This window comes from Sorex araneus, chromosome 7 (assembly GCF_027595985.1).
Source record: "Sorex araneus isolate mSorAra2 chromosome 7, mSorAra2.pri, whole genome shotgun sequence".
NCBI classification, from domain to species: domain Eukaryota; kingdom Metazoa; phylum Chordata; class Mammalia; order Eulipotyphla; family Soricidae; genus Sorex; species Sorex araneus.
The window spans coordinates 32,028,010-32,053,883 of NC_073308.1; the positions used below are offsets into that span (position 1 = coordinate 32,028,010).

Consider the following 25,874-nt stretch of genomic DNA (forward strand, 5'->3'; position numbering starts at 1 on the left):
GGCACAAGTTTCTGCATCGAAGAGTCCCCTAAGCATTCCTGGGAGTCACCCTAAATTCAGAGCCAGGAGTAGTGTCTGAGAGGGGCCAGGTAGGCCCCCTGCCCTAAACAACCCTAAAAAATATAAAATTTAGGGTCTAGAGCAATAGTGCAGTGTGTAGGGCTCTTGCCTTGCATACAGCCACCCTGAGTTCAATCCCCAGAATCCCCAGTCCTCTTAGCACTTCCAAGACTGATCCTGGAGCCTAAAGCTAGGACTAAGACCTGAGCACAGCCAGGACCCAAACAAAAGTAAATAAAATCCAATTTTCATTTCAAATTTCTTAATATACTCATGAGGACATAAATATCTAAATGGCAAGCAAGCGCCATGCATTGGGCGGTAGAGAGCTCTCAGTCAGCAGCTCTGTAGTTCAAGTGGATTTCTGGTTTCACATCACAGACGATGTGCAGGAGCTGTTTCATCACATCTTCCATGTGCGTGTTGTAGCTTCCGTTCAGTTCCTTGATCTTCCCTCGGGTTTGCTCCTCTATTTCTTCTGAGAGATTGCTCTGAGAGCCCATTATCTACCAAAATAAAACAAATGCATTTAGTAAAATACACTAAAGACAAGTGATATTTGTTGAGGCTTGTTTCTTTATGAATATCCTAAGGGAAATATATATATATATATAATATATGTGTATACATATATTATATATAAAAGGCCACACTAAATATCCTAGGAAATATATATGTGTATTTATATAAATATATGTATTTATAAATACTTGATATAAATATATCAACGATATATTATGATTATAAATATATAAAATTATATACTGACCTTTGGGCCGTGCTGTGGATCGAGCAGGATGGAAGAACCCAAAAGCGCGCCCTTGGACTCCAAGCAGCCCACTGAACTAATTCCGGCACGGGATCGGAGACCCCATGGCGGGCTGCGAGAGTGGAAACCGGGATTTCCCCAATTCTTTTAACCTCTCTCTCTCAATCCCTTCCTCCCGAGCACAGCGCAGGGTCCACGGCTTTCTGAGTGCAAAATGGAGACGCCGAACCTCTCTCTAGGTTTCTCCATCTTATGAGCACCATAAAAGGGTAAAAGTTTATAGTGATGTTATTTCTGGTTGTACTTTCCCTGGACTTTATACAGAAACCCAAAACCGCGCGGCCGCGGCTGCAGCTGCGCGACCTAATGTCATCTTAGTATCAGCAATATGAAATGGTTCCTTCTTAATGGGTCGGACTTTTGTGGGAGATCCTAACAAGAATAGTAAGTCTTTTGCTGAAATATTGAAGGCAATCAAAGTGGTAGCCATCTCTCTAGACTGAACTAAGCTATATCCCCACGCCGGCTGAGAAGAAATATCCTTCTTTCTCGGGAAGAAACGTGGCGTGGTGTCAAACATAGTGTGATGTCCATTAAGCAAACAGACCTGGTGGCGTGGGAATGGGATATAAGGGGAAAAATTATGTACATGGAACAGCGGGACGCTGGTGGAATCTCGAGCCTGAGCCGATACCAGCGCAAGACGTTTGGTTCCAGAAACTGCTTGCAGACACTCTACTAGACTATCAACTAAGCCAGAGCCCCACGCCTGCTGATGACGGGAAATAACCATCCTCTTTGGTTTTTTTTCCCTTTGTCAGTCAGCGTGGCGATTACTAAACAGGCGTGAACTCGGTGGCACGGGGCAAGGGGGAAAAAGAAAAGTTATGTAACAAACAGCGGGACTTAATATCTCTATATTCTTAGCAATGGAGAGCTATCAAATGCTTCCTTGGCAATAGGACTGTCTTTTTCTTTTTGGGGGGAAACCCCAGCAACGGTAGTGAGTTGTGTGTTGAAACATGGAATGTAATTGAGATAAAGTGTAAATGAAGTGAAACTTATCACGTACAAGGGTGGGGACTGGGGAGGTGGGAGGGGGCAGCAGATATACAGGGGGGGTTGGTGATGGAAGATGGGCACTGGTGAAGGGAAGGGTGTTTGAGTATTGTATAACTGACATAATCCTGAGAACTATGTAACCCTCCACTTGGTGATTCAATAAAAAAAATTTAAAAAAAATTATATACTGAATATAAGTATATCAAATAAATAAAAATGACTATCCTAAAGTATATATGCATACTCTAGGATACATATATATCCTAGAATATATATATGTATGCTCTATTCATACACACACATATATAAATCGCTCTATAAATACATTATATATACATATATATGTATGTATATATATATACACGTATACACACACACACACACACACACACACACATGCTCTACAACTCACTAACACTAATGGTTAAGTTTTTTCTAATTACCAGGTCCTTCGTAAGAGCCGTGGATAGATTGCCTACATGCCATTGTGGCCAGCAGTATTAACATTCACATTTCACAAAATGGGGAGCAGTTTAAGGAACTTGTCTGAGCAACAAACAATATAGCACTGGCCTTTCAATCTGTGGAGAAGACTCAAATGGCTTCACCCTACCCCCTTAATTAAATACTTTTCTGCCTCCAAAAGAAAAACAAGTATATAAGAAGCAGAGGCCTATTTCTCTTTCTAAGACATTTCATAATAGAACACTGGACTGGAGTGATAGCACAGCAGGTAGGGCATTTGCCTTGCACGCGGCTGACCGGGGTTCGATTCCTCCGTCCGTCTCAAAGAGCCCGGCAAGCTACAAAAAATATCCCTCCCACACAGCAGAGCCTGGCAAGCTACCCATGGTGTATTCAATATGCCAAAAACAGTAACAACAAGTCTCACAATGGAGACGATACTGGTGCCTGCTCAAGCAAATCGATGAACACTGGGACTACAGAGCTACAGTGCTTAACAACAACAAAAAATTACAGGAAAATTAATTTTCCCTTTAAATCAATTATATCATATGATATCCCACCAAACCAAGATTTCCTATATCCACATGTCATTGGGGGTTGGGGGCCATCCTGCGGTGCCTAGGGCTATTCCAGTATGGGTTGGGGCATGGACACATGTGGTGAGATTGAGTCAGGACCTCCCACATGCAAATCACACATGCTCTAGCCTTTGAGCTATTTCACCAACCCTCTAAAGAAAATATCTTAAATCCTAAAAAACGTAGGCCAGTAGTTGTAAATTATTATCTATTTTTCTTTGGAGCCTTGTCAAAATAGTTATTTTTATCTATTACTATAATATTGTATGAGACTTTAAAAGAATTCAGGTCAGCCTTGAGTTTTAAAATTATTTTATGGGGATAATATCACTCATTTTGTGGGATTTTTTTATAAATATGTCACCATTCATGATTATAAATTATGCGGAGCATTGTCTGAAAGAAATGTACTAGGATCCACAATGCAAACCATACAAGTAATTTAAAATGTTATAGTTAGGAGGGGCCGGAGCAACAGTACAGCTGTTAGGGCATTTGTCCTGCATGACACTGACCCAGGTTTGATGCCCAGCATCCCATGTGGTCTCTGAAGTACTGCCAGGAGTAATTCCTGAGTGCAGAGCCAGGAGCATCACCCTTATGTGGTCCAAAAAAAGTTTAGTGAAGAGCTGGAGTGATACTGTAGTGGTTAGTGTGTTTGCTTTGCATATGACCAACTCCGGTTTGATTCCCAGCATCCCAGATGGTCTCTGAGCACTGCCAGGAGTAATTCCTGAGCACAGAGCCAGAAGTAACCTCTGAGCATCTTTAGGTGTGGCTCAAAAACCAAAAAATAATTAAATGTTTTGATTATACTAAAAAAATACCCTAAAACAGGAACAATTAATTTTTAAAATATTATTTACTTAACCACAAATACTACATTATTTCAATGTAAAACAAAGATAAAAGGTATTGCATTGTTTTTAATGTCATCTTTGCCATTTGTTGTGTACTTTACACATCTTAGTTTTAACATTTTACGTGGTTAGTAACTGCCTGTGCTCATTGTGTCTTACAGTGCAGGCGCGGACAATTGGCAATATATGGGAACAAAACTCTGCTACACCAGAATATGTCTGACAAAAGGTTAATTTTCAATGGAAAGACCTTGAAGAAGGGAGATGAACTTGGATGAGATATTTGCATGTACTCATCTTTCTAAAAACCTTCTCCCAGGCAAGATCTAAGAAAGGAGAACACAGATATTAAATTAACTGGATGTTTTATTTTTTTATTATTATTTTTTAATAATATAACAGACCTTCTGTTTGGAAAAAGGAAGAACATGGCAAGCTACCAAAATTTTCCTGCCCGCATAGGAGAGCCTGGCAAGCTCCTCATGGCGTATTCCTATGCCAAATAGAGTAACAATGATGGGTCTCATTTTCCTGACCCTGAAAGAGCCTCCAATGTGGCACCATTGGGAAGGACGAGTAAAGAGAGACTGCTAAAATCTCAGGGCTAGGATGAATAGAGACATTACTGGGCCTGCTCGAGCAAATCGAGGATCAATGGGATGATAGTAATACTGATAGAACAGACCTTTCATTCCTTCTTTCCAAAGTGCTCTGCATCTAAGATGACATCTCAGACCACATGTGAGCTACTCAGCTTGTAACTGCTCCCCACCCCAAAACTAAGAGCTGTACTTAAAAACTAAAATAAGCAAACTCTACTGGACTTGGCACAGTGAGAACATTGCCTTTGATGGGTCCTTCCCTCAAAATCTATATGAGGAAAGGCACACATAAGCTAAACTCTTATGCTTCTGAAAACCAGGCCCCAGTTATTTATTATCTACCATTCTGCAACCTGCTCTTTCTTGAAAACAAACATCCTTGTTCTTCTCCTACATAAATTGATCTTTGGGAGCATACAGGCATGGCGGTTTTACAGAACATCAGTCTGCTGCCTTCTAACATGTTGGCTGGTTGATTGTTAATCAGGCTCTTTCTCTGCCCCTCACCTTGTCTCTTAATTGATTGGCCTCTCTGAGTGGCAGCAAGACTGGACCTTTGAGATATCATGCTCTGCTAGGCCACTGCCATGTGTACAGGACGAATATATGTTTATAACAAATTTCTCTTTTCTTTCTTTCTTTTTTTGGGGGAGTGAGGGTGTCCCACCCAGTGGTGTTCAGGGCTTCTGGCTCTGCACTCAGGGATCACTCCTGGTGGGGCTTGGGGAACCATATATGCTACTGGACTCCACCCAGGTGGGCCATGTGAAAAGCAAGTGGCCTATCCACTGTACTATTGCTCCCGTCCTCTCTACTTTTTTTTTATTCGTCTGCCTCATGCTTGGTGATTTGTTGAGTCTCTGAATAACCCAGATGGGTACAGCATGACAACTTTTAGTACCCTCAGCAGCAGTAATTGATAATTATCGTAACCCTGTGTATTTTGTTTAGATAATGCAATATTTTTATCAATTAAGTTACAATAAAGAGTCTCTTGCCTGCACGTCTGGCTATCTTCCCCCGGGGCCCCTCGGAGGGGATGGGCTCCAGCTTCCCTCCCCACCTTGAGCAGAGCTCCCGGCGGATGAAGACCACCCGAACCTAGCTACAGCCATGCTGGAAGCCCCTCTCCACACGTTCGTACAGACCTCATGCATGAAGGTACCGGCAGAGGAAACCAGGTGTGTGTAATCCCATCAATGACCAACATCCAGAGACTTAAAAGTGAGCTTCCAGAAGCGTGCGGCCACTTTGCAACCGCACAATATCTTGTAACCTACTTCTCCCTCTGGGAGAAACTGGCAATCTTCTGAGAATTTCCTGCCCACATGGGACAGCCTTGCAAGCTTCCCATGGTGTACTCATATGCTAAATACAGTAACAAGCTGGATCCCATTCCCCTGACCCTGAAAGAGCCTCCAGTGTGACATCTCTGAGAGGGCCAAGCCGAGAGACTTCTAAGATCTTAGAGAAAGGACGAATGGAGAGGTTACTGACCCACTTGAGAAATCAACGATTAACAGGGATTTTGTGATTCGTGATTTTGTGAAAGAGGATTCTTAGCATAGAAGTTTAGCACTAAGAAAATGTTATTAGTCATTACTATTACTTTTTTTTAAACTGCGTCGCTTGAAATTGTTATCTAAGCAAGACACTTCCTGAAATATTGGACTATTCTTGTAAATAATCTGGAGTCCTATATCACATTTTGTCTAATTATATTATTTCTGACTTGATGTAATTTGCATTTCTACAGTGCTTCCTAGATAGTATAATCAATCTTACACTATTTTAATAAATTTCCCTTGGGAAGAAGTCTGTGATTTTTTTTTTTTTATCTGCAGGCAGAGTGTTGACTTAAGCTAAAGAGCTCAAATGAGCTAATGTAAGTTTGCAGAAGGCTGAGTCAGTATTCTTGTTTGCTAATATACTCTAAGTGCCTCAGACAATTTCTCGCCATGGTATATGCTCAGGAAATATTTGTTGAACTCATTGGGATGACCAGGTCTTTGGGTATTATAAGAAACTTATTGCTTGTATTCTGCCACTCTTGTTGGCAGAAGTATATTGCATGGAAGTTTGAGACACAATATAAATTACAGGCTGATGATTCTGTAACAGGTATTAGTGGATAGGATTTCTCCTTATTTGTTTTCAAAATTTCAATATGGATTATAATATTGCAATATGTTTATAATTTCTTATTAGAATGACTCATGATGCTATGAAATATCAACTCTGAGTGCTTTTTATAAGTTTGCCAAATGTTTCAGCTGAAGCAAAAGCAGAGGTTCAATACCATTGTTGTAGGTAAATTAGTTTACGTTTTTCATTTGCGGTTGCTTCCGGGAAACAAAATAGTTTTGTGATACAAAATCAGGAAAAAACAAATTAAAGCTCTAGAAATCTTCAATGTGCCCAGTTCAGTCTTGTTTAGATTCATGCCCATCTAACTTCTATCTGCGTCAACAATAGATTGAATTTATCACTGTGGTCAAGGAATTCTTTCAGCAGTATCTTCTTCAGGTCAAGATGTTTTATTGGTTGCAGTGAGAAGAACGGGATGAATTAATTTTGGCTAAAATAATATTTGTTTATATATATATCCCAAATTAAAATTATTATTTTCTGTTGATAAATCAAGGGACTTGGAAAAGCATTGTTTATTTTTAAAAGTGAGAAAGCAACAAAAAAGTAACATTGAGTTTACTATTAAAAGTCACCTGGTTCCTTCCTTGTCCTGGGTGACTTCCCACTTGCCCGGGGTTAATGATGGTGTGATTTAACTGGAAAGGGAACATGTTAGACATATGGAGGTCACGGCAAGGAAAGAGGAGCCGTGCTAATGGCTTTACAACATGCTCGAAGTAGCCAAGGCCTCAACACAGTGACCTTTCTCTGTGAGCTTTTGATCAACTCACTGTATAATTGGTTCAGTGCTAATTATGAGAGCAACGCAGACTTTTAATTATTCTCCAAAGCTGAGAACAAATATCCTCAACCAGATTTGCATCTTATGGGATCCTTCTAGAAAAGTTAAGTTCCAAGAGATTTAACCCAGCCATTTGCTGATACCATTGTTTGTGCTGATATTACTTTAAAAAATTAAAATGTAAGTTCTATGGGTTAGAGTACAGTGTGTAGACCTTGGTTTAATCCTTAGTTCCTGGTGGCCTCTTGATGCAGCCAGGGGTATCACTGTACACCACTGAGGAGGACTGGGGGGCTCCGGTGTAACCTGGCACTGCAGGGCTGAAAGTGCAGCCTCCATCCCTCATGATCTACCAGGATGACTGAGTGTCACTGGGAGTGTCCCCTGGGCTCCCTGAACTCTACCTGGGATGCTCCAAAACATGAAATGAAATTAAAATATATTAGGGTCTACGAGATAGCAGAATGGGCTGGGCTGGATGCTTTGCATGCAGGAGGTCTGGATGTGACCATCAGCATCCCAAGGTTCCTCTTCACCACCAGAAGCAGCCCCCAAGCACTGAGATGGGGGTAGCCTCAGGATGACCTTCAAGTGTAGCCTCCAAAACAACATGAGCTTCCCAATGCATTTAAAAAAATCTAGCAGTACAATAAAACTGATTGGTGTCAAGAATAATTGTTTTCTCAGGACCTAATATGCCATGTTAATGATAGGACCCCATAGAAAAGATACAGGGAAATTAATTTTTTCAAGGAAAAATAATTTATTATTCAAGGACAAATATTCATTGAATATTGTCTGTTTACTAGGAGTAAATCCTATTCGAATATGGAGGAAAACAATGGGTGTGTGTTGGAAGGGGGGGGGCTTGGAAGGGGGAGACTGCTCTTTGGTACTCATGGTCCAGATAAAAAGAGTGGCAACAGGGCTGGAGCAATAGCACAGTGGGTAGGGCATTTGCCTTGCACGCGGCTGACCCAGGTTCAATTCCCAGCATCCTATATGGTCCCCTGAGCACCACCAGGGGTAATTCCTGAGTGCAGAGCCATGAGTAACCTCTGTGCTTCGACGAGTATGACCCAAAAAGGAAAAAAAAAATAAAGAGTGTCAACAAGCAAAAAAGGGAACAATTAGTCTATTCATCAGTGATTGATGCAATGGCAATATTGGGGAATTTCTTTTTAATGAGAGACAAATCTTTAGATAAGTAGATCAGGAAGAGGAAGTAATGTTTAAGTAGAAATAAAAATGAGTGTATCTACAAGGGAATAAATTAAATTATTATGTACTTGGAACAGCGGGACGCTGGTGGAATCTCGGGCCGGGGCCGATACCAGCGTATTACCTTTGATTCCAGAAACTGCTTGCAGACGTTCTACCAGGCTATCAACTAAGCCAGAGCCCCACGCCGGCTGATGACGGGAAATAACCATCTTTTTTGGTTTGTTTTCCCTTTGTCAGGTAGCGTGGTGATTACCAAACAGGCGTGATCTCGGTGGCGCGGGACGAGGGGGGAAAAAAATAGAAAAGTTATGTAACAAACAGCGGGACTTAATATCTCTACATTCTCAGCAATGGAGAGCCATCAAATGCTTCCTTGACAGTGGGACTGTCTTTTCTTTTTTGGGGGAAACCCTAGCAACAATAGTGAGTTATGTGTTGAAACATAGACTGTAACCAAGATAAAGCGTAAACGAAGTGAAACTTATCACTTACAAGGGCGGGGACTGGGGGGGCGGGAGGGGGCGGGAGGTATAATGGGGTGGTTGGTGATGGAATATGGGCACGGGTGAAGGGAAGGGTGTTTGAGTATTGTATAACTGACATAATCCTGAGAACTATGTAACCCTCCACATGGTGATTCAATAAAATGTAAATTAAAAAAAAAAGAGAGAGAATCTTCACTGGCAAAAAAAAAAAAAAATGAGTGTATCTAAAAGAGGGACAATGATGGCATATGCATAGGCTCTGGGGTAGAGCATGTTCGGTGTGTTTGAAGAACAAGAAACCAAGTGGCTGGTCTAGAAAGAGAAGCGACAACAGTGGAGGAACATCTTACAAAGGACCAAAATAGATATTTTTGCATACAGTTAAAAAGTCTTATATCTTAACATGAACTTTTTTTTCAAACTTTTGACCTGACTGGCTTCATTCAATAGATCTTAAAAGTCTGAGTTTTACAATATAAAGTAAAAAAAAAAAAAAAAGTGAAAGTATGAAATTTTCAGAACTTATGGGCAAGAGAGATTGCCAGGGGCGAGTTATGTGGGTCTGTCTAGACCTGTCAGGATTTAGGATTTTATAGTTCTTTTTTTCAAATATTGACAAGAAGAATTTACTTTTGCTGATTGGTCCACTTTATTCTAGAAGGACTTTTTATTTTAAGAAACATCTTACTGGAAAACAGTTTCCTATCCTGGGATCCAATTTTCTTGATCCTACAAAATCTCCAACTCTACTTCTGCTAAAATAAAAGTTGTAAACAGTGATTTTCAAACTGCTTGGAGTTCATTTTGCCGTGCTACAAACCTTTATCTTTGTTTTCACAGAGACAGGAAAAATATCACAGAAGCCTTAGTTATGACTTGTGGAATTTAAGAATCCAGCTTTATAATATGGGTAAGATGATGTCAGCTCTACAAACTTCATGTTGTATTTTATTTTGCAAAATTCAGATACTTTTTAAATGCTAGTGTGGGAAAGAGTATTTATTTCAATTTTTCTCAGTAAGTTATTGAATAATGCCATCCAACTGAAAAAAAAAATTTTAAATGCTGGGGACTAGAGTGATAAGAGTATATAGGGTGTTTGTCTTACACATAGTCTCCCTGAGTTCAGTCTTGTGGATCCCATAGAGTTCCCTGAGCCCCACCAGAAATGATCCCTGAGCATAGAGCCAGAAGTAAGCCCTGAGAACTGCTGGGTGTGGGCCTAAACCCTACCTTCTCCTTTCCTTCCCCCGCCTCACTCCCTCCCCCTCCCCCCCGCTACCTCCCCCCACCTCACACACACATACTCATAAGTCCAGGAAATTTTTCAGCTTTGTTCAACAATTTCTGTATTGGTCATTTGTAAATCTTGAGTTCACCAAAAGAAAATTGATTTAACAAACCCATTCACAAGAGTAAAGTGTCATACACTTTGTATTGATTTTGCTCGTAAACATTAATAAACAAAAATAAGCTTTATTGCTTTTCTGTTTATCAGGTCTTAGTCCTAATTCAACGCTCAGGGATCATTCTTGCATTGTGGGGACAGAATTAGGATTGGTGGGAAGCAAAGCAAATGCCTCAATTACTGTACTATCGTCCCAACCCCTGTATTGCTGCTTCATATGGCAAACACAAAAACCTTGATGATGAAAATGTGAAACCCATAATTCTATAGTATTTAAGATTGAATCTGATATTGTAATGTATCTGCTCAATACAGTGTATTTCCACTGATATTATGCATTCTAGCTTATGAGCGATAACACATCGGGTAGGGCGTTTGCCTTGGACACAGCCAACCCGGGTTTGACTCCTCCGTCTCTCTTGGAGATCCCAGCAAGCTACCGAGAGTATCCCACCTGCATGGCAGAGCTTGGCAAGCTACCTGTGGCATATTTGATTATTTGATACGCCAAAAACAGTAACAAGTCTCACAATGGAGATGATACTGGTGCCCGCTCGAGCAAATCGATGACCAACGGGATGACATTGATACAGTGATACCTTACGAATATTGCTATTTAGCATCTATTTTGTGTCAAAAGCTGGGCTGACCTTGGCTTACCTTTGACTGTTTCAGTCGAAACTCCTTATCTTTTTCCATTCTGTACTGATCAATTTCGGCCATGGCTTCTTCCTTAGCTTGCTTGAGTCGCTTTACTTTTCCTGAAAAGTAGAGGGAGTCATGGTTTCTTGATAGTCATGGAATTTCAAATTCAAATTCAGCAAAATTTACTGTTATCTTTAATTATTTTTTCTTGAATGGCAAAATTCATTGAAAAATAGCAAATACTGAAATTTTCCTTTTATTGCATTCTTTTGCTCATGAAAATAGCGACATTTATACTTGGATGTTTAAATAAGTATCTGCCCTCTTCCAGTAATAGCCGCCAGAGAACAAATTTGAGCTACCACTTACCCAAAAGGACATTATTTGGTTAAATTTTTGATCCTAATCTGCTGCCAGGACCCTTCACTTCACACCAGTGGATCCTATTAAATTCTGGCAGATCTCCAAAAGCACTGCAACATGCAATGCAGTTGCCAGCAAATTGATTCACAATTTTTTAAGCCACTTTATTGGTATTTTTCCTCAACAGTGGTCGGTTCTACAATTTCTGATTAACCCCCACATCAAAGTCCATCTAGATACACGTTTTTTTGTAAGCAGTCTTCACTGAAGGGAACTTAAAAGGGGTTGTAAAACCAATTGTTTTTAATGGTTAGGAGATTGAGTTAAGTAGCTCTTTCCTTTTATTAAGAGCAAAGGTGTAAGCCTTAAGCCAGCAGACAGCCTCGTAGATGAAAGATTTAAGCAAGCACAATGCTATGGGGATCATTAGCTAAGTACAGGGCTGTTTCCTGGGCAAGCAGAGTAAGTTTTGGGGGTTATAGACTAATATTAATTGCTTCTGTGCCCCACCCCCCACCTCCTATAGGGGGTTAGGCACTAAAGCTCTGTGATCATTAAAACTTTAAAGAAACTCAAGTGTATTTCAAATTCTTTTCTTTAAATCTATTGTGTTTCAATTTCACTTAAAGGCCTTCATTGTTTTGCTTCTTGAATTTTTTTTCTTTTCTCTGATGATGTCTCTTAACCTTCCCTCTATGCAGACTTCGAACTACACAATTTTTCATTCAATAGGCAAAGCAAGTCCTAACAAAGTTTTGTCATCTATTTTTTTGGGGGGATGGTCGCACCCGTCGATGCACAGGGCTTACTCCTGGCTCATGCACTCATGAATTACTCCTGGTGGTGCATGGGGGATCATATGGGATGCTGGGAATTGAACCTGGTTGGCTGTGTGCAAGGCAAATGCCCTAATCACTGTGCTATAGCTCAAGCCCCATCATTCTGTGTTCTTATATATCTTTGTAGCAGTTGAGATGACACGATTCCTAAATTTTCTTCCTGTTAGGTACAAATTGCTGGGCTAGTCACTGTATAAAACAAAAGATATAAACAAAATAAAATGTATATCAACTCTGTCTTTACCTAAAAACCCTTAATCTGGGTCAGAGAGATAGTTCAGCAGGTCAAGTGCCTGTCTTGTATGCGGCCAAACTGGAATCAATCTCAGCACCACATGTTTCGCAAACACCACCAGTAGTGATCCTTGGGAACAGAATCAGAAGTAAATCCTGAGCACAGGTGGGTGTGGCCCCAAATCACTGTAGCACTGTCATCCAGTTTTTCATCGATTTGCTCAAATGGGCACCAGTAAGGTCTCCATTGTGAGACTTGTTGTTACTATTTGGGGCATATTGAATATGATATACACAGCTGTGCAGGTGCGATACTCTCGGTAGCTTGCCTGACTCTCCGAGAGGGATGGAAGCCGTGTGCAAGGCAAATGCCCTACCTGCTGTGCTATTGCTCCAGTGATTTGGTTTACTGTTCATAAACCAAATAAATTGGTCTATGTTGGTAGGTAAAACTATTCCACTCTTTTTTTAATCACTGTTTATCATTGAACTAGGGCATATTTGTCTAAAATGCACTAAAGTTTTCACAGAAATAAGGGATTGTAGAACACACAACCATTTTATAAAAAATAATAAAATTGCAGATAACATCATGACTCTAAATCCTAATAGCACGTATAAAATATTTGTCTCAACATCGTGACTCCAGCACATAAAAAATGTCACACTAATAGGAAAAGTTCTGTGTGCCCTACCCCCGAGCACCATCCAGTGCTCCTCAGAAGAGGTAGTATATTAGCTCTGTCACCTGGTGACAAGCTCAGAGTGAGACTGTGGTTCCTTGGTCCTGGCACCAGTCACCTGCTGGTTCTCATTCAATTAAACTGGAGGGTTACCGGGAAATTGCTGCTAGCACAGCGATTTTCTGGGTAGACTCAGCAGCTGCCTCTGTGAAAAGCTGCACAGACTCTACCGGATGCAATCCAGAGGCAGACACTGGAGTCTCCAGCCTGCTGTTTTGCTGAAGGCGAAAAAAAAAAAATGCACTCAATCCACTCACATTTAGCTCTAGCTTACTTCTCTGCATAGGAAGATTTCCCAATTTTAAAATAGCACTTCTTTCTTCTTTACGATGAACACCATGACTCCTGGGGTCCAAAGAAGTTCAGAGTCTGCTCTCAATACTTTCTGTATCAAACATGGATGGGATGGAGGGTGGGACTGATAGTGGGGTGGAGATATTTTACCTTGAATTCCTACAAGGCCAACCAGACTGATCAGATCAAATTTCTGATTGGAAAAAAGTGGTGATCTTAAGCAAATTTTCTGTTTTAATTACGGTGTTCAAGGCTAGTATGATTTTTATGCAGCCATCATAAATTCAACATTTCTACCACATCTACCATATCATTTCTAACACATCTACTGTATCTTATCCTTAGGACTGGAAACAGAGGATAGAGAAGTACAGGTGGTAGATGATATTATCTCTACTTCTAGTTGACATAAATAGAGCATATTTCAGGACTCTGTCCATGGTTGCTCCAATTTCCAAGAAGGAAATTATAAAATACAGGAAACATGCTTTTCTGTTATTTCAATAATTGCATCTTATGTTCACAGAGCAAATAAAAAATATAAATAGACCCAGACGTGCAATGTGAGGACCCAAGAGGAGACTATCAGGTCAGATTGGGAAGAACTTCTGAGGAGGAAACCTCCAGAGAAGAACAGATTCATGAGCCAGGTCAATAGCGGGATGAGTGGTTGGTCCATCTAAATGATTATACAAAAAGCGTGAAACTATTGTATTTCATAGGCCTCCTTATCAAAATGATTTTATCAGAATAATGCCATTTACTTTTAGACATGTGGTTTGCTACAGAGATGCATTCTACATTTCACTGTATTACTGTATAACTCTCATCCCGTCATTCATCAATTTGCTCGAGGGGATACCAGTAATGTCTCCATTCATCCCTGTCGAGTGCTAACATAGCCCGATGACATATGGGGGCTTTTTCGTTGTTACTGTTTTTGGCATATCAAGTACGCCATGGGTAACTTGCCAGGCTCTGCCATGGAGGCGGGATACTTTCGGTAGCTTGCCGGGTTCTCCGAGAGGGGTTCTACATTTAGAAAGTCACAATTGAGATATTGCCCATAGATGGGAAGGTGGGAAGAAAAGAGGAAGAAAGCATTGTTTGTATTGATTTCCAGGTGGTTTCTGGAGAAAGGATTAGAAATATCCATTTAAGGCAGTTATAACTAAACTCTGCGTGGGGAATGGAGTTCAAAGATAAACTCTTCCTGGGTTTTGGCTAGAGCCAATTTTACTGAATGTTCCCAGTATTAGTGAACATTGAGACACAGAAAACTGAATTTCTGAACATTCTGGAGTCACTTTCATGATAGAAATGAGATTTCACTTATTATTTGAGAAGGGACCCAAGTGTATGATAGGCATTGCTGAAATAGGCATTAGGAAACCTCATGACCTTGAACAAATTAATTTCTGACCCCCAGTTTTATCAGTTATAAAATGGATCGGTAATTGACTGTGATGAGTCACTAGAAAATATTCATGAAGTCCTTGAGAAAGAGGTCTAAACTGCTTCTAATATTTCTTAGGAAAATAGGTCTAATTCCTTGGGGACCTTCTGCAAGAAGAGAGGTAGTGACTGCTGAGAACATTTAAAAAACCCTTAGGTTGTCATCAGTGAAGCCATCTGGAGGATTTAGAATTGTGTACATGTTGCTCCAATTTCCAAGAGGAAAATTACAAAATACAGGAAATGTGCTTTTTTTGCTATTTTAATAGTTGCATCTTATGTTCACAAAGCAAATAAAATATATAAATAGACCCAGACATGCAGTGTGGGGACCTAGTCGGAGACTACCAGGTCAGATTGCTGGTTCTGAGAACATCCAAAGGAAGTGTAAAAGGGCGACTAGACAGGCACTATTGAAAGCCATGAAAAAGATTTGAAATTTGGATAGACCTTTCTGCATCAGTGATCTGAGTTTGTGTACGGACTAAACCACGGAGTTCAGTCTAATATCCAGGGAATGAGGAGAAAAAATAGTCTAAGTCCACCCCCCCCCCCCAAAGTTCAATGCCAAAATTGAAATTTCAGGACTTGAAAAAGAAAGAGCCTCAGGTAGTGCCTGCAAATAGTAATCAGTGTGGAAATGGAAACCAACAAACAGATCATTCCCAAAAGGATGCCGCCAATAGCCGCAAATACTACATGGGATGGAAATAAGAAACATCTCAGAGGCCACCCCATATAGAGATATCTGTGGGGTCAGGTCACACACAGTTCATGGAAGCAGAGTGAGGGTTTTTGTTCTTCAGATTACAAATTCTTGAAGGGTCTTGAGCCAATTGGTGTGTTAAAATACTCCCAGTGTAAAAGGATTACTTGGCTCTTGTGAGGAAAGTAGATTGCGGGGTCTACCGAGAAGCAGGAGGTAGATTTGAAGTCTTTTACAATAGTTCAGACAGATGTTCGTGATTACTGGAAATAGTGAAGTAGCAGTGACATTGCTCAGGGCGTCTATATGCTCTAATGGCAGGGTCAGTATATAAACAGAAGAAACAGGGTACTCAATGCTGACGCCAGCACTTTGCTGTGTTGGAGACCAAAAATAAGCACTTTAATGGAGACGCCTGATTGGCGTCAAGTGACGATAACGGTGAGAAGTGTTTGATGAATTTCACTGTCACTGTCACTGTCATCCTGTTGCTCATCGATTTGCTTGAGCAGGCACCAGTAACATCTACATGTGAGACTTGTTGCTACTGTTTTTGGCATATCTAATATGCCATGGGGAGCTTGCCAGGCTCTGCCATGTAATACTCTCAGTAGCTTGTTTGGAGATGAAAACCAAAAACAGCTAGAGGGGCTGGAGTGATAGCATAGCAGGTAGGGCGTTTGCCTTGCACGCGGCCGACCCGGGTTCAAATCCCAGCATCCCATATGGTCCCCTGAGCACCGCCAGGAGTAATTCCTGAGTGCAGAGCCAGGAGTAACCCCTGTGCATCGCCAGGTGTGACCCAAAAACCAAAAAAAAAAAACAAACAAACAAAAACAGCTAGAAATTTTATGCCATAACATTATTATAATGGATATGGCATTGAAAAACACCTATTCAAACCAGTTTTGGGAGTCAAGACAGTGGCTATGGAGTGGCTGCAAAATGAGAAAAGAACAGTCTTCATAGGAGTCTTGTTATGAAAGATTGCAAAGATAGACGTAAGGCAGAAAAAGAATGTAATCCAATGAAAATGCAGGAAAAGTTTAAGAGATAAAAGAAATCCAAAGTGAATAGAATTTTGAACTAATATTGGATTTGGCAATTTGGTTATTTCGGCAACGGATGTATAGGTGAAGTAAGGTGAAAAGTCTGAAGTGGATTCAGTAGAAAAATAGAACAGAGAGAATGTAGAGAAAGGGAATACAGGAGACTTCTTGGAGACATTTCCACTAACAAACAGAAATAAAGAAGACAAAAATTTAAGACCATCAAGTAGATTTGTCAGAGGTGGTTGAGTTAGTTCAAGGGTAACTTCCAAAAGGCAAGTTTAGATGTGCCAATATTATTTTGAAATAGGATTTTGGCAGAAGTAGTTAAAATGAGTTCATATAGCTTAAGATGGTACCTGAGTCCAGTGAATGAGATACTTACAAAGAGAGAAGAATCTGACATAACCCCTTAAAGACACAGAGCAGACAGGAAGAAGTCCTTGTGAATGCAGAGACAGCAGTTACGAAGACAAGGGATGCTGGAGATTGTTGACAATTCTTGGAAGATAGAAAAAAGGAGTCTTCTTCAGTGTCTTTAGAATAAAACAACTTGGTTATTATATTGTTTTTAGACTTCTGATCTCCAGAATATTGCTCTAGTGCATTTCTGCTATTTCAAGCCTTTAGTGTCAATTAGTCATAGCAATCTCAGGGAACTGTGGCAGAGGCTTTCTGAGCTATCGGTGGAACATTACAGACGAAGCCAGATACCTGTGGAAAAGTAGGTAATCAAATCAATGTATTACCTGACAAACATATGCATAAAGCATACATGGTGACCTTAATTCGCTATGAAAACAAAGGATTACTAGTAAATGTTCAGAGATCTTGATCTGTTACCAAAAACCATTTTTATTCTGATTTACCGTGCAAAAGAAAAATTATTTTTGTAGGGTTGTTAATTTTATGATAAACTGACCTAGTTCATGAAATACTATTATTTTTCTCACCTATAACAAATGCTGGAAAAAAATCAATGTTAAGCAACCTCTTCTTATTTGACATTACTTTTGATTTCTTGTTTGATGTCGTAGTCAACCTTTTGTTTGATGACTGATACTGTAGAACTTTTCTTATGACCCTAATATATTTCATTTCTTCCTCTACTTTCTGAGTGCTTTGTTTATTTTGTGGCTGTCCCCCACTAATGATTCCATTATGAAAAAGTAGCCTATGTAGATAATATGTGTTGATCCTTTGGTGAATATAAGCAAATACTATTAACAGATGAAAACATTCTCTGATTATTATTTTAATGTTAACTGCTCAAAGATATGGAAGCCCAATATACTTTCAAACTCCCCATTAGTCTGTGAGCTATAAAGAATTAGGAAGCATTTACAAGTCTACAAAACACACAGGCAAGGTCATAAAGCTCTAGCATAATGACTTCTACTTCATTAGTTTATTAAAAATCATGTCCTCATGAACCAAAACATCCATTTCCTAGTAAAAACTTTTATTAAATCAAGATGCTTGTTTAAATAACTTAAACTATCTGCATTTTGGAAGCAAATAGGTAATTAGCTGAATTAAAAAAAGTATTGATGACTGGAGCAGGCATTCACCTTTCACGTGGCCGACCCATGTTCGATTCCTCTGCCCCTCTCAGAGAGCCTGGCAAGCTACCGAGAGTCTCGAGCCCGAACTGCAGAGCCTGGCAAGCTACCCGTGGCGCATTGGATATGCCAAAAACAGTAAGTCTCACAATGAGAGACGTTACTGGTGCCCGCTCAAACAAATTGATGAGCAACGGGATGACAGTGACAGTGATAGTGACAGTGATTGATGACTGGTATCCTATAGACCCATGAAAATGAATCTGATTACTGTTTTAATATATTTTATAAAATTTTAATATTTCTGGATATTAGCCATTATTTATAATTATTAGTTCAGTGCATTACATGGCAATTATATAATTTTTTACTATGAATGGCTCCACTTTGAGGCTGAGAAACTGAGGCACAGTAAGACTAAAACTGTACTGCCCAATGTTGTATGGCTAGAAGAAGGCAGGAACTGGATTTGTTCTCAGCTAGAATGACTCAAAGATGTAAGCCTTGACCACACTGCCTTTGTAGAAAATTTTAGGGGTAAGGTATGGAGGGTGGCCAAAATCAGCAGTACTTTAAGGTCACTTCTAGAATTATCTAGGGGACCATGCTGTGTCAGGGATCAAACCTGAGCTTCCCACATACAAAATGTACACTACTGCCTGTTGATCTGTTCTGTTTGCTGCCTGTGTTCTTCATTTTTATTGGCACAGGTGAAATACTATTACACACATGGAAATCACAAGAAGCAAAAGTATCATATATTTTAGGGAAATCCAAGTCTCTGCTCTTCCTGTTTCACCCTGAATTTCTAACTCTCACTGAAGGTTCAGTCCAATGTCCCAAGCTTGGAGCTCCAGGACAAGTGTGATTGTCTGTTGTGAAAACAGAGCTTGTTGCAGACACACTCACTTCTGTGCTTTGATTAATGAGCATTTTTTTAAGTAAAAGGAATTAATGTTAACTAAGATAATCTAAAGCAGTGTCTAATCTATGTTGATTCTACCTGAATTCAACAAAATAGACTAAATTTTATATTAGAGTCTTAACTAATAAGTATTATCGAATCCATCATTTAGCTTTTCTGTTATCTTTATCAAAACAATTCAGGTTTTCCCCTTTATACATATAATTAATCCGAACAGTAAATATAGCAACAACAAGAGCAGCACCAGGAGAATGAGGAGGAGGAAGAGGAGGAGGATGAGGAGGGGGAGGAGGAGGAGGAGGTGGAGGAGGAGGAGGAGGAGAAAACTAAGGTTAAAGAGATACTATAGGGTGCAAGGTGCTTGCCTTGCATGCATCCAGTGCCAGGTTGATCCCTGATACCACATATGATGGTCAAAGAAATTTGAATGAAGCGAAGGAGTTGCCTAATGTTTCAACCAGAAGATCTGGGGTTGCTCTGTTTATAAGACCATGCTGTATACACACTGTTTTGCAATCATTATGTAGTTTGTTGCAGAAAAGATAATTGAGAAAAAGCAGAAATTGATGTTCAGTAACCTGCTCCATTTTTTCCTCTTCTATCATCACATACAAAGTCTCTTCTTAAGTTAACATCTGTACATTGTTAAGTATTCAGAAAATCAATTTATCTTAAGAAAGAGAATACTTATATCCATGGTGGAAAACCCCAATGAACAAAGCAGTGTCTTAGTCCCGATTTCTTTCTTTGCATTAAGATCTATTTTCCTTGCATCTCTTTCAATGCATGTAGACAAGCTCTTGTTGGTACTTGCCCTCTTTTGTACATAACTCAGAGACATCAATGACAGTTTTAAGTCATGACCCCTATAGCGCTGGGCTTTCTTTTTTTTTTTTTTCTTTTTTAGGTCACACCTGGCTGTGCATAGGGATTACTCCTGGCTCTACACTCAGGAATTACTCCTGGCAGTGCTCACGGGATCATATGGATGCTGGGAATCAAACCTGGGTTGGCCGAGTGCAAGGCAAACGCCCTACCTGCTCCCCCTCTTGCTGGACTTTTAATCTAATTGCAGAGGCAGGAAATTTAATTAGCTTCATAGATTATTAGATATTAAGATTGCTTTATGGTGTGATATAAATGGAAGAGAAGAAAACATAGGTCTTGGCTCAAGGAACCTATATTTGAGCTAGAGATCAACTTATGTTTACTTGCTATAAAAACTCTGGAAGTGTATAATACAGATGTTAATGTCTTGGGCTGTGAATGAGACTCCACCCTAATCCTGTCTCTACCATTTGCTTTCATTACGGCTTTAAGCAAGTTTCATAAACTCCAAGCATCACTTTCTTTCCTCTTCAAAGAGTTAGTATGAGGAGTAAATACGATATTAGGCAAAACTTTCTTACAAATAAGTACCTCATATACAACCTTAAGCAAATCATGAACTCTTTTTTTTTTATTGTTTGCATAAGTAATAGAAGTACCTCCTTCAAATGGTTACTTGTTAATATCAAAGTGAATAGGAAGGGGGTTGGAGTTTACAGAACATTCTGTGTGTGAATCTACAGATGCATGACTGAACAAAAAGGAAGTTAGAAAATGAGGATAAAAAGGAAATACTTTAAAATGTTATAAATGAGAAGTGACAAGAGGAATGCAAATGAGCTATTAACCGTCATTATCCCATTTTTACAAAAAAGAGACTTATGCTTACAGAGTTTAAAAAAAAATTGTTCAAACTTCCTCACTAATGAGCAGATTCAATCTAAAAGTTGTCTAGCTCTTAACCATTTCACAATACCGAGAAGCCGAGGCATGGCTTGAAGGAAGTTGCAGAGACAAGACTTAAGTCCAGTTTTCCAGAACTTCCACGTCGGCGATCTTTCTACTCAGATCTTGGGTCTCTTCAAAGCACCAAGTGAGGCAATAGCTACCCCACTACAGCAATGGAGAACAATTCCCAAGCTCTGGTGTGTGTGGAACCCAGGAAGTGTGGTGAACCCAGGGGTTCAACTGGGATTGGCCACCTCAGGAATCTCTGCTCGTCACCGAAGCTGCCTCCTCCTCCCTGTGACAAAACCCTCACAGGTGGGGGTGAATGGAGACTTACTCTTTTTGGCTTCTTCTAGCTTGTCTTTGGCCCGTTTTTCAGCCTGGAGAAGTTGGTGGATCCCTTGAGACTGGCTGGCCATGGTGAGGCTGCTTTAATCGGGTGGTTTCTGAGAAATCCGGGAAGCAAGGGGTCTATTTATCCTTTTAGAAATGGCCACATACCTCAGATTGTTGTGTCAACAGAGCTCTAAACACAACTGATTACTCTAAACACGGCCTGTAGGGGCCCTCTACCTGACTTCCAAGGAGAGCCCAAGGGTGGAATCCAGAAAAACAGGTTGAGTTAACACAAGGAAGCAGAGAATTGGTCATTTCTGCCAACTTTCTTTTCCTTATGAAAAAGCTTTGAATGGATTGTTGAATCCACTTCTGAAAATTATGGGTAAGGTTTTCTTTGCAATATAAACATCCCAGATACATCAACTGGTTGACCCACTCCCACTTTCCTTTTCTAACTTCTAAGGTCTTTCTTACTGTTTTGTGCATGTTTTTTTTTTTTTCATTTCTAATCACAATTTTTTTAAAAAAAATTTGTTTCTAGTGATTCAATTATTGGTATGGGACAAATTTATGACCTTATTATTAGGAAAGAGATTGCCTGGGTTTGTGCACAGAAAATAGGCTAAAGATCTATGCATTATTTTTCTCCTTAAGTCTCAGGTAACAGACAGGAATGAAAAGAACTCCCCGGGGTATTTTGTGGCTTTCTGGTTATATTATATGTTGGAGTTCCAGAAGATCTAAAGATCTAAGTATGGTATATAAAATTAAGGGAAATTAAAACGATAGATTTTAATTTTAAAAGAAAATAATCGATCCATGACATTTATATTTCTCAGTACTTGAAATATACTTTCAGTACTATAAGTGTAATTTATATTTCTTGTACTGGGTCTTGTCCTAGGGCTATATAGAAATATCCGTGTTGTTTGATTCAATTTGATTAACAGTGACAAGACTCACAAGAATCATGGTTATCATGGAGAATCATAAAGTATCATTTAAGCATATCTAAAATTTTTATTTTAAATAAAAAATGAATCTTTTGACTTATGACCAAAGATTTCTTTCCTTGAAATGCTTTGCAAATTGGAGTTTTTTGAATTATTACTTTCATAAACTACATATTTATTGCCTCATATACAGATGTCAGGTTCAATCTCTTGAATTAGGCATATGAACCTAAGGATAATTGTAAAGCAACCTGTAAACTCAATCTTTAAAGCTTTTAATAAAAATGTTCCCCTAAAAATTTAGGGCTATCTCATTACACATAGCTATATCCCTATATTATGTGTATATTACGTTTTGCAAATCTTTCCAAATGGAACAGCCTTTTTTATCCCCTATAGAAAACCCTTTTTTCCTGTTTGCATTACTGAATCAGCTTGTAAAATTTAATTTTCATCACTTAATTACAATAATTAGTATAACTGAACTATGTAGATCTGTGAGCAAATAGCTCTTGGTAAATGTACATTTCAACTGTTGAAAGCAGAAGTGTGAAGTACAGTGTGGAGAGCGGTTCATTAGTCTCAACTTCAGCCTGTCTTAGACAGAGATTAGCACTTTCTTACTAACAGAGTGAACAGACTATCGCTTATTCCCACTAAGCACATTAGAAGCAATGTGCTTCAATTTTGTACCAGCAGTATTTACAAAACATCTCCTTGACCTTGAATGAGGCTTGATCTTGAGATACAGAAAAAGGATCATTCCGATGGAGTGAGACTGCTAGAGAGGGCCTGGGAGGGAAGAACTTGATGGCGAAGCTGCTCTTCCAGTGTGGATTGAAAAGTAGAATGGGGCCAGAGAGATAGTACAGGAGGTAAGGCACTTGCCTTGCATGTGTCTGGCCCAAGTTCAATCCCAGCAACCCGTGCGGTTGCCTGAGTCCTGCCAGAAGTGACCCCTGACCATGTAAGCCATGGTCTAGCACTTATTAGATTGTGGATCGGTAAAAATGCTAGTGTACCTCCCATTCCCTTTCCCATCAGATCGGAACACTTGTCTTGGTGGTCGCAAAAGGAGGAACAGAAGTACTGAAGCTGGCTTCACAGGGCTCAAAGTCTGCCGTGTTGCACATAGACTAGTTTCAAACAGGACTGGGAAAAAAAAGCTAGGTATTCAAACCATTGATAACCAAAAAATAATGAAACATAGTGAGATTTGACTTTATCAGGCCTCCTGGATTATTGAAGATTCCCTTTGAGAATGTTTATTTGAAGCCACTAGAGTTCTTCCCATTCAATTAGTTTTGAGCTACCTGTTCTTACAGTTTATTATGTTTTACTCAATATTTATTTTATGAGTAGAAATTAAACCCAATGCCATAGTTGTTCTTAACGTGAAAAACATAAATCATTTTTGGTGTTTGTGGTAACAATTACAGTGATGATTTCTATGTTTCCATTTAAGAAATGCATTTAAATGCTATTTCTTGCTATTATTTGTTATTTATGATATCATATATTTCTTGATTATTATCATTATCAATGAAATTTAAATAATTAGAAACATACATTTTCCAAAAAAATTCCAGAAAGTAGAAGAAATTTCCAGAAGAGAGAGAGAAATAAGAGGTCATACTTCTCAAAATTTTGTAAAAGGAAGTGTGAAAATCAGTATATATCTTTATTTAGGCCCCTGCTCTTTTATTCTCTTTTCTAAATATGTTCATACTTCTTTTTTACTAATACAAAGATTATACAGTTATTAAAGAAGAAAATGCTGTAAGGACAAAAATGAATGCTTTTGGAAAAAAAAATTCAGTAACTTCACTGTTAAAAGATTACAGTGAAATAAATGCCTCCAATTTTTTGCTTGCTATACATTTGGAAAGTTAACATTAAATCTTTTGAATAGCTTGTGCTATAAATTTAGCAAGTGTTTAGTATATATTCTTTGGTTTCTTTTGTTTAAAGTTTCATTTCTGCTTCGACTTCCTCTTATCATCTTGGACTTCCATCATAATCTCTGTGCATTTCAGTTAATCACATGACCCTTCTTCCTTTGGCCCACAACAGTTTAGTCCTTGAATTCAAATGATAATGAAAAAGTGAACCATTTCCTGGTTTTCTGAAGACCAGAAGTTTCTAGGCATTTCCAAAGTGTAAGCTTCTATCCTTAACTGAATTTCTAGGACTTGGTCTATGTGTATTTCCAGAACACACACATTAGATTATTCGTCTAATCTCTCTACTGCAGTCACTGTCACTGTCACTGTCACTGTCATCCGGTTGCTCATTGATTTGTTCGAGCGGGCACCAGTAAAACGTCTCTCATTGAGAGATTTATTGTTACTGTTTTTGGCATACCCAATATGCACGGGTAGCTTGCCAGGTTCTGCCGCGTGGGCTCCATACTCTCGGTAGCTTGACAGGTTCTCTGAGAGGGGCGGAGGAATCGAACTCGGGTTGGCTGCGTGAAAGGCGAACGCCCAACAGCTGTGCTATCGCTACTGCAGTAGGCATTTAATATATGCCAAATATTGATCACCTTTTCTTTCCTTTACCATAGCCCTGAGTAGAGAAATGGCTTTCCTTATTCCTGGATCCCCTGCCTATGACACCCTCCCAATCTACTTGTTCATTCTTAAAATGCATGAACATGGACTATCTTTGCAATTTCTAGTACCTAAAATTTATTTTGAGTCACATACATTTTTCCATTGTCACTTACATCTCTTTTGTTAAGTAGATTTCTAGATATGTTATTCTTTTTGATGCAGCTGTCAATGCGGTAAAGTTTTTTATTTATTCTCTTTTCTTGCTTCCATATAGATTTTATGCATTGATTTTTTAGTCTGCTGCTTTATAATATTGACTTATTTTGAAATTGTTTTAGTGGACTTTTTGGAATTTTCTATGTATATTTTTATGACACCTAGAAATAGTGATAGTTTAACTTATTTTTCAATTCAGATGATTTTTATTTTATTTTATTTGTTAACTAATTACTATGGATAGATAAGAATAGGCATTTTTTGTCTGTGCCTGATGTTCAAAGACATACTTTATTTCAGTTTTTCATCACTGGGTATGACATTAGGGGTACGTCTACAGTATATGACCCTCACTTCATTGAGGTTTCTTCCTTATATCTCCATTTTGTTGAATATTTTTTTAAATGATAAATGAATGTTGAATGTACTAAAATAGCTTCCTCTGGATCTATTGACATAATGACATGAATTTTACCTTTGCTTTTATTCATGTAGTATATTATACTAATATTGGATAAATTGAATCATCCTTGAATCCTTGGAATAATCCCACTTGGCCATGATATACTATCTCTTTAATGTATTGAATTTTGTTCACTATATTGGGGGCTGGAGTGATAGCACAGCAGGTAGGGAGTTTGCCTTGTATGTGGCCAACTTGGGTTTGATTCCTCCACCCCTCTCGGAGAGCCCCGCAAGCTACCGAGAGTATCCCATCTGCATGGCAAAGCCTGGCAAGCTACCCGTGGCATATTCGATATGCCAAAAACAA

At 39.2% G+C, this 25,874-nt stretch overlaps 1 protein-coding gene and 1 non-coding gene across 3 annotated transcripts; one reads left to right on the forward strand and one right to left on the reverse strand.

Moving 5' to 3' along the window:
* Window positions 1–392: 392 nt before the first annotated feature.
* Window positions 393–21,458, reverse strand: ATP6V1G3 (ATPase H+ transporting V1 subunit G3). 2 transcript variants are annotated; one of them, XM_004610140.1, is made up of 3 exons: window positions 21,377–21,458; window positions 11,109–11,209; window positions 393–566 (listed from the first exon to the last, which is right to left on the reverse strand). In XM_004610140.1, exons 1-3 carry the CDS (start codon window positions 21,456–21,458, stop codon window positions 393–395), a joined length of 357 nt encoding a protein of 118 aa, XP_004610197.1. The 2 variants fall into 2 exon arrangements, with proteins under 2 accessions (XP_004610197.1, XP_055000947.1); XM_055144972.1 differs by having other exon boundaries at window positions 21,347–21,458.
* A 1,892-nt stretch (window positions 21,459–23,350) lies between these two features.
* On the forward strand, window positions 23,351–23,483 carry LOC129406678 (small nucleolar RNA SNORA61). The gene has a single exon (XR_008631155.1). It is a non-coding gene; the product is annotated as a small nucleolar RNA SNORA61 (small nucleolar RNA).
* Window positions 23,484–25,874: the final 2,391 nt, after the last annotated feature.

Coding starts and splice junctions, on each gene's coding strand:
- ATP6V1G3 (XM_055144972.1), bottom strand. CDS start 21,458: ATGGCCAGCCAGTCTCAAGGGATCCACCAACTTCTCCAGGCTGAAAAA. Junction 11,210..21,346: donor ATTCACCCCCACCTGTGAGG/GTTTTGTCACAG, acceptor TCTACTTTTCAG/GAAAAGTAAAGCGACTCAAG. Junction 567..11,108: donor TTCGACTGAAACAGTCAAAG/GTAAGCCAAGGT, acceptor TTATTTTGGTAG/ATAATGGGCTCTCAGAGCAA.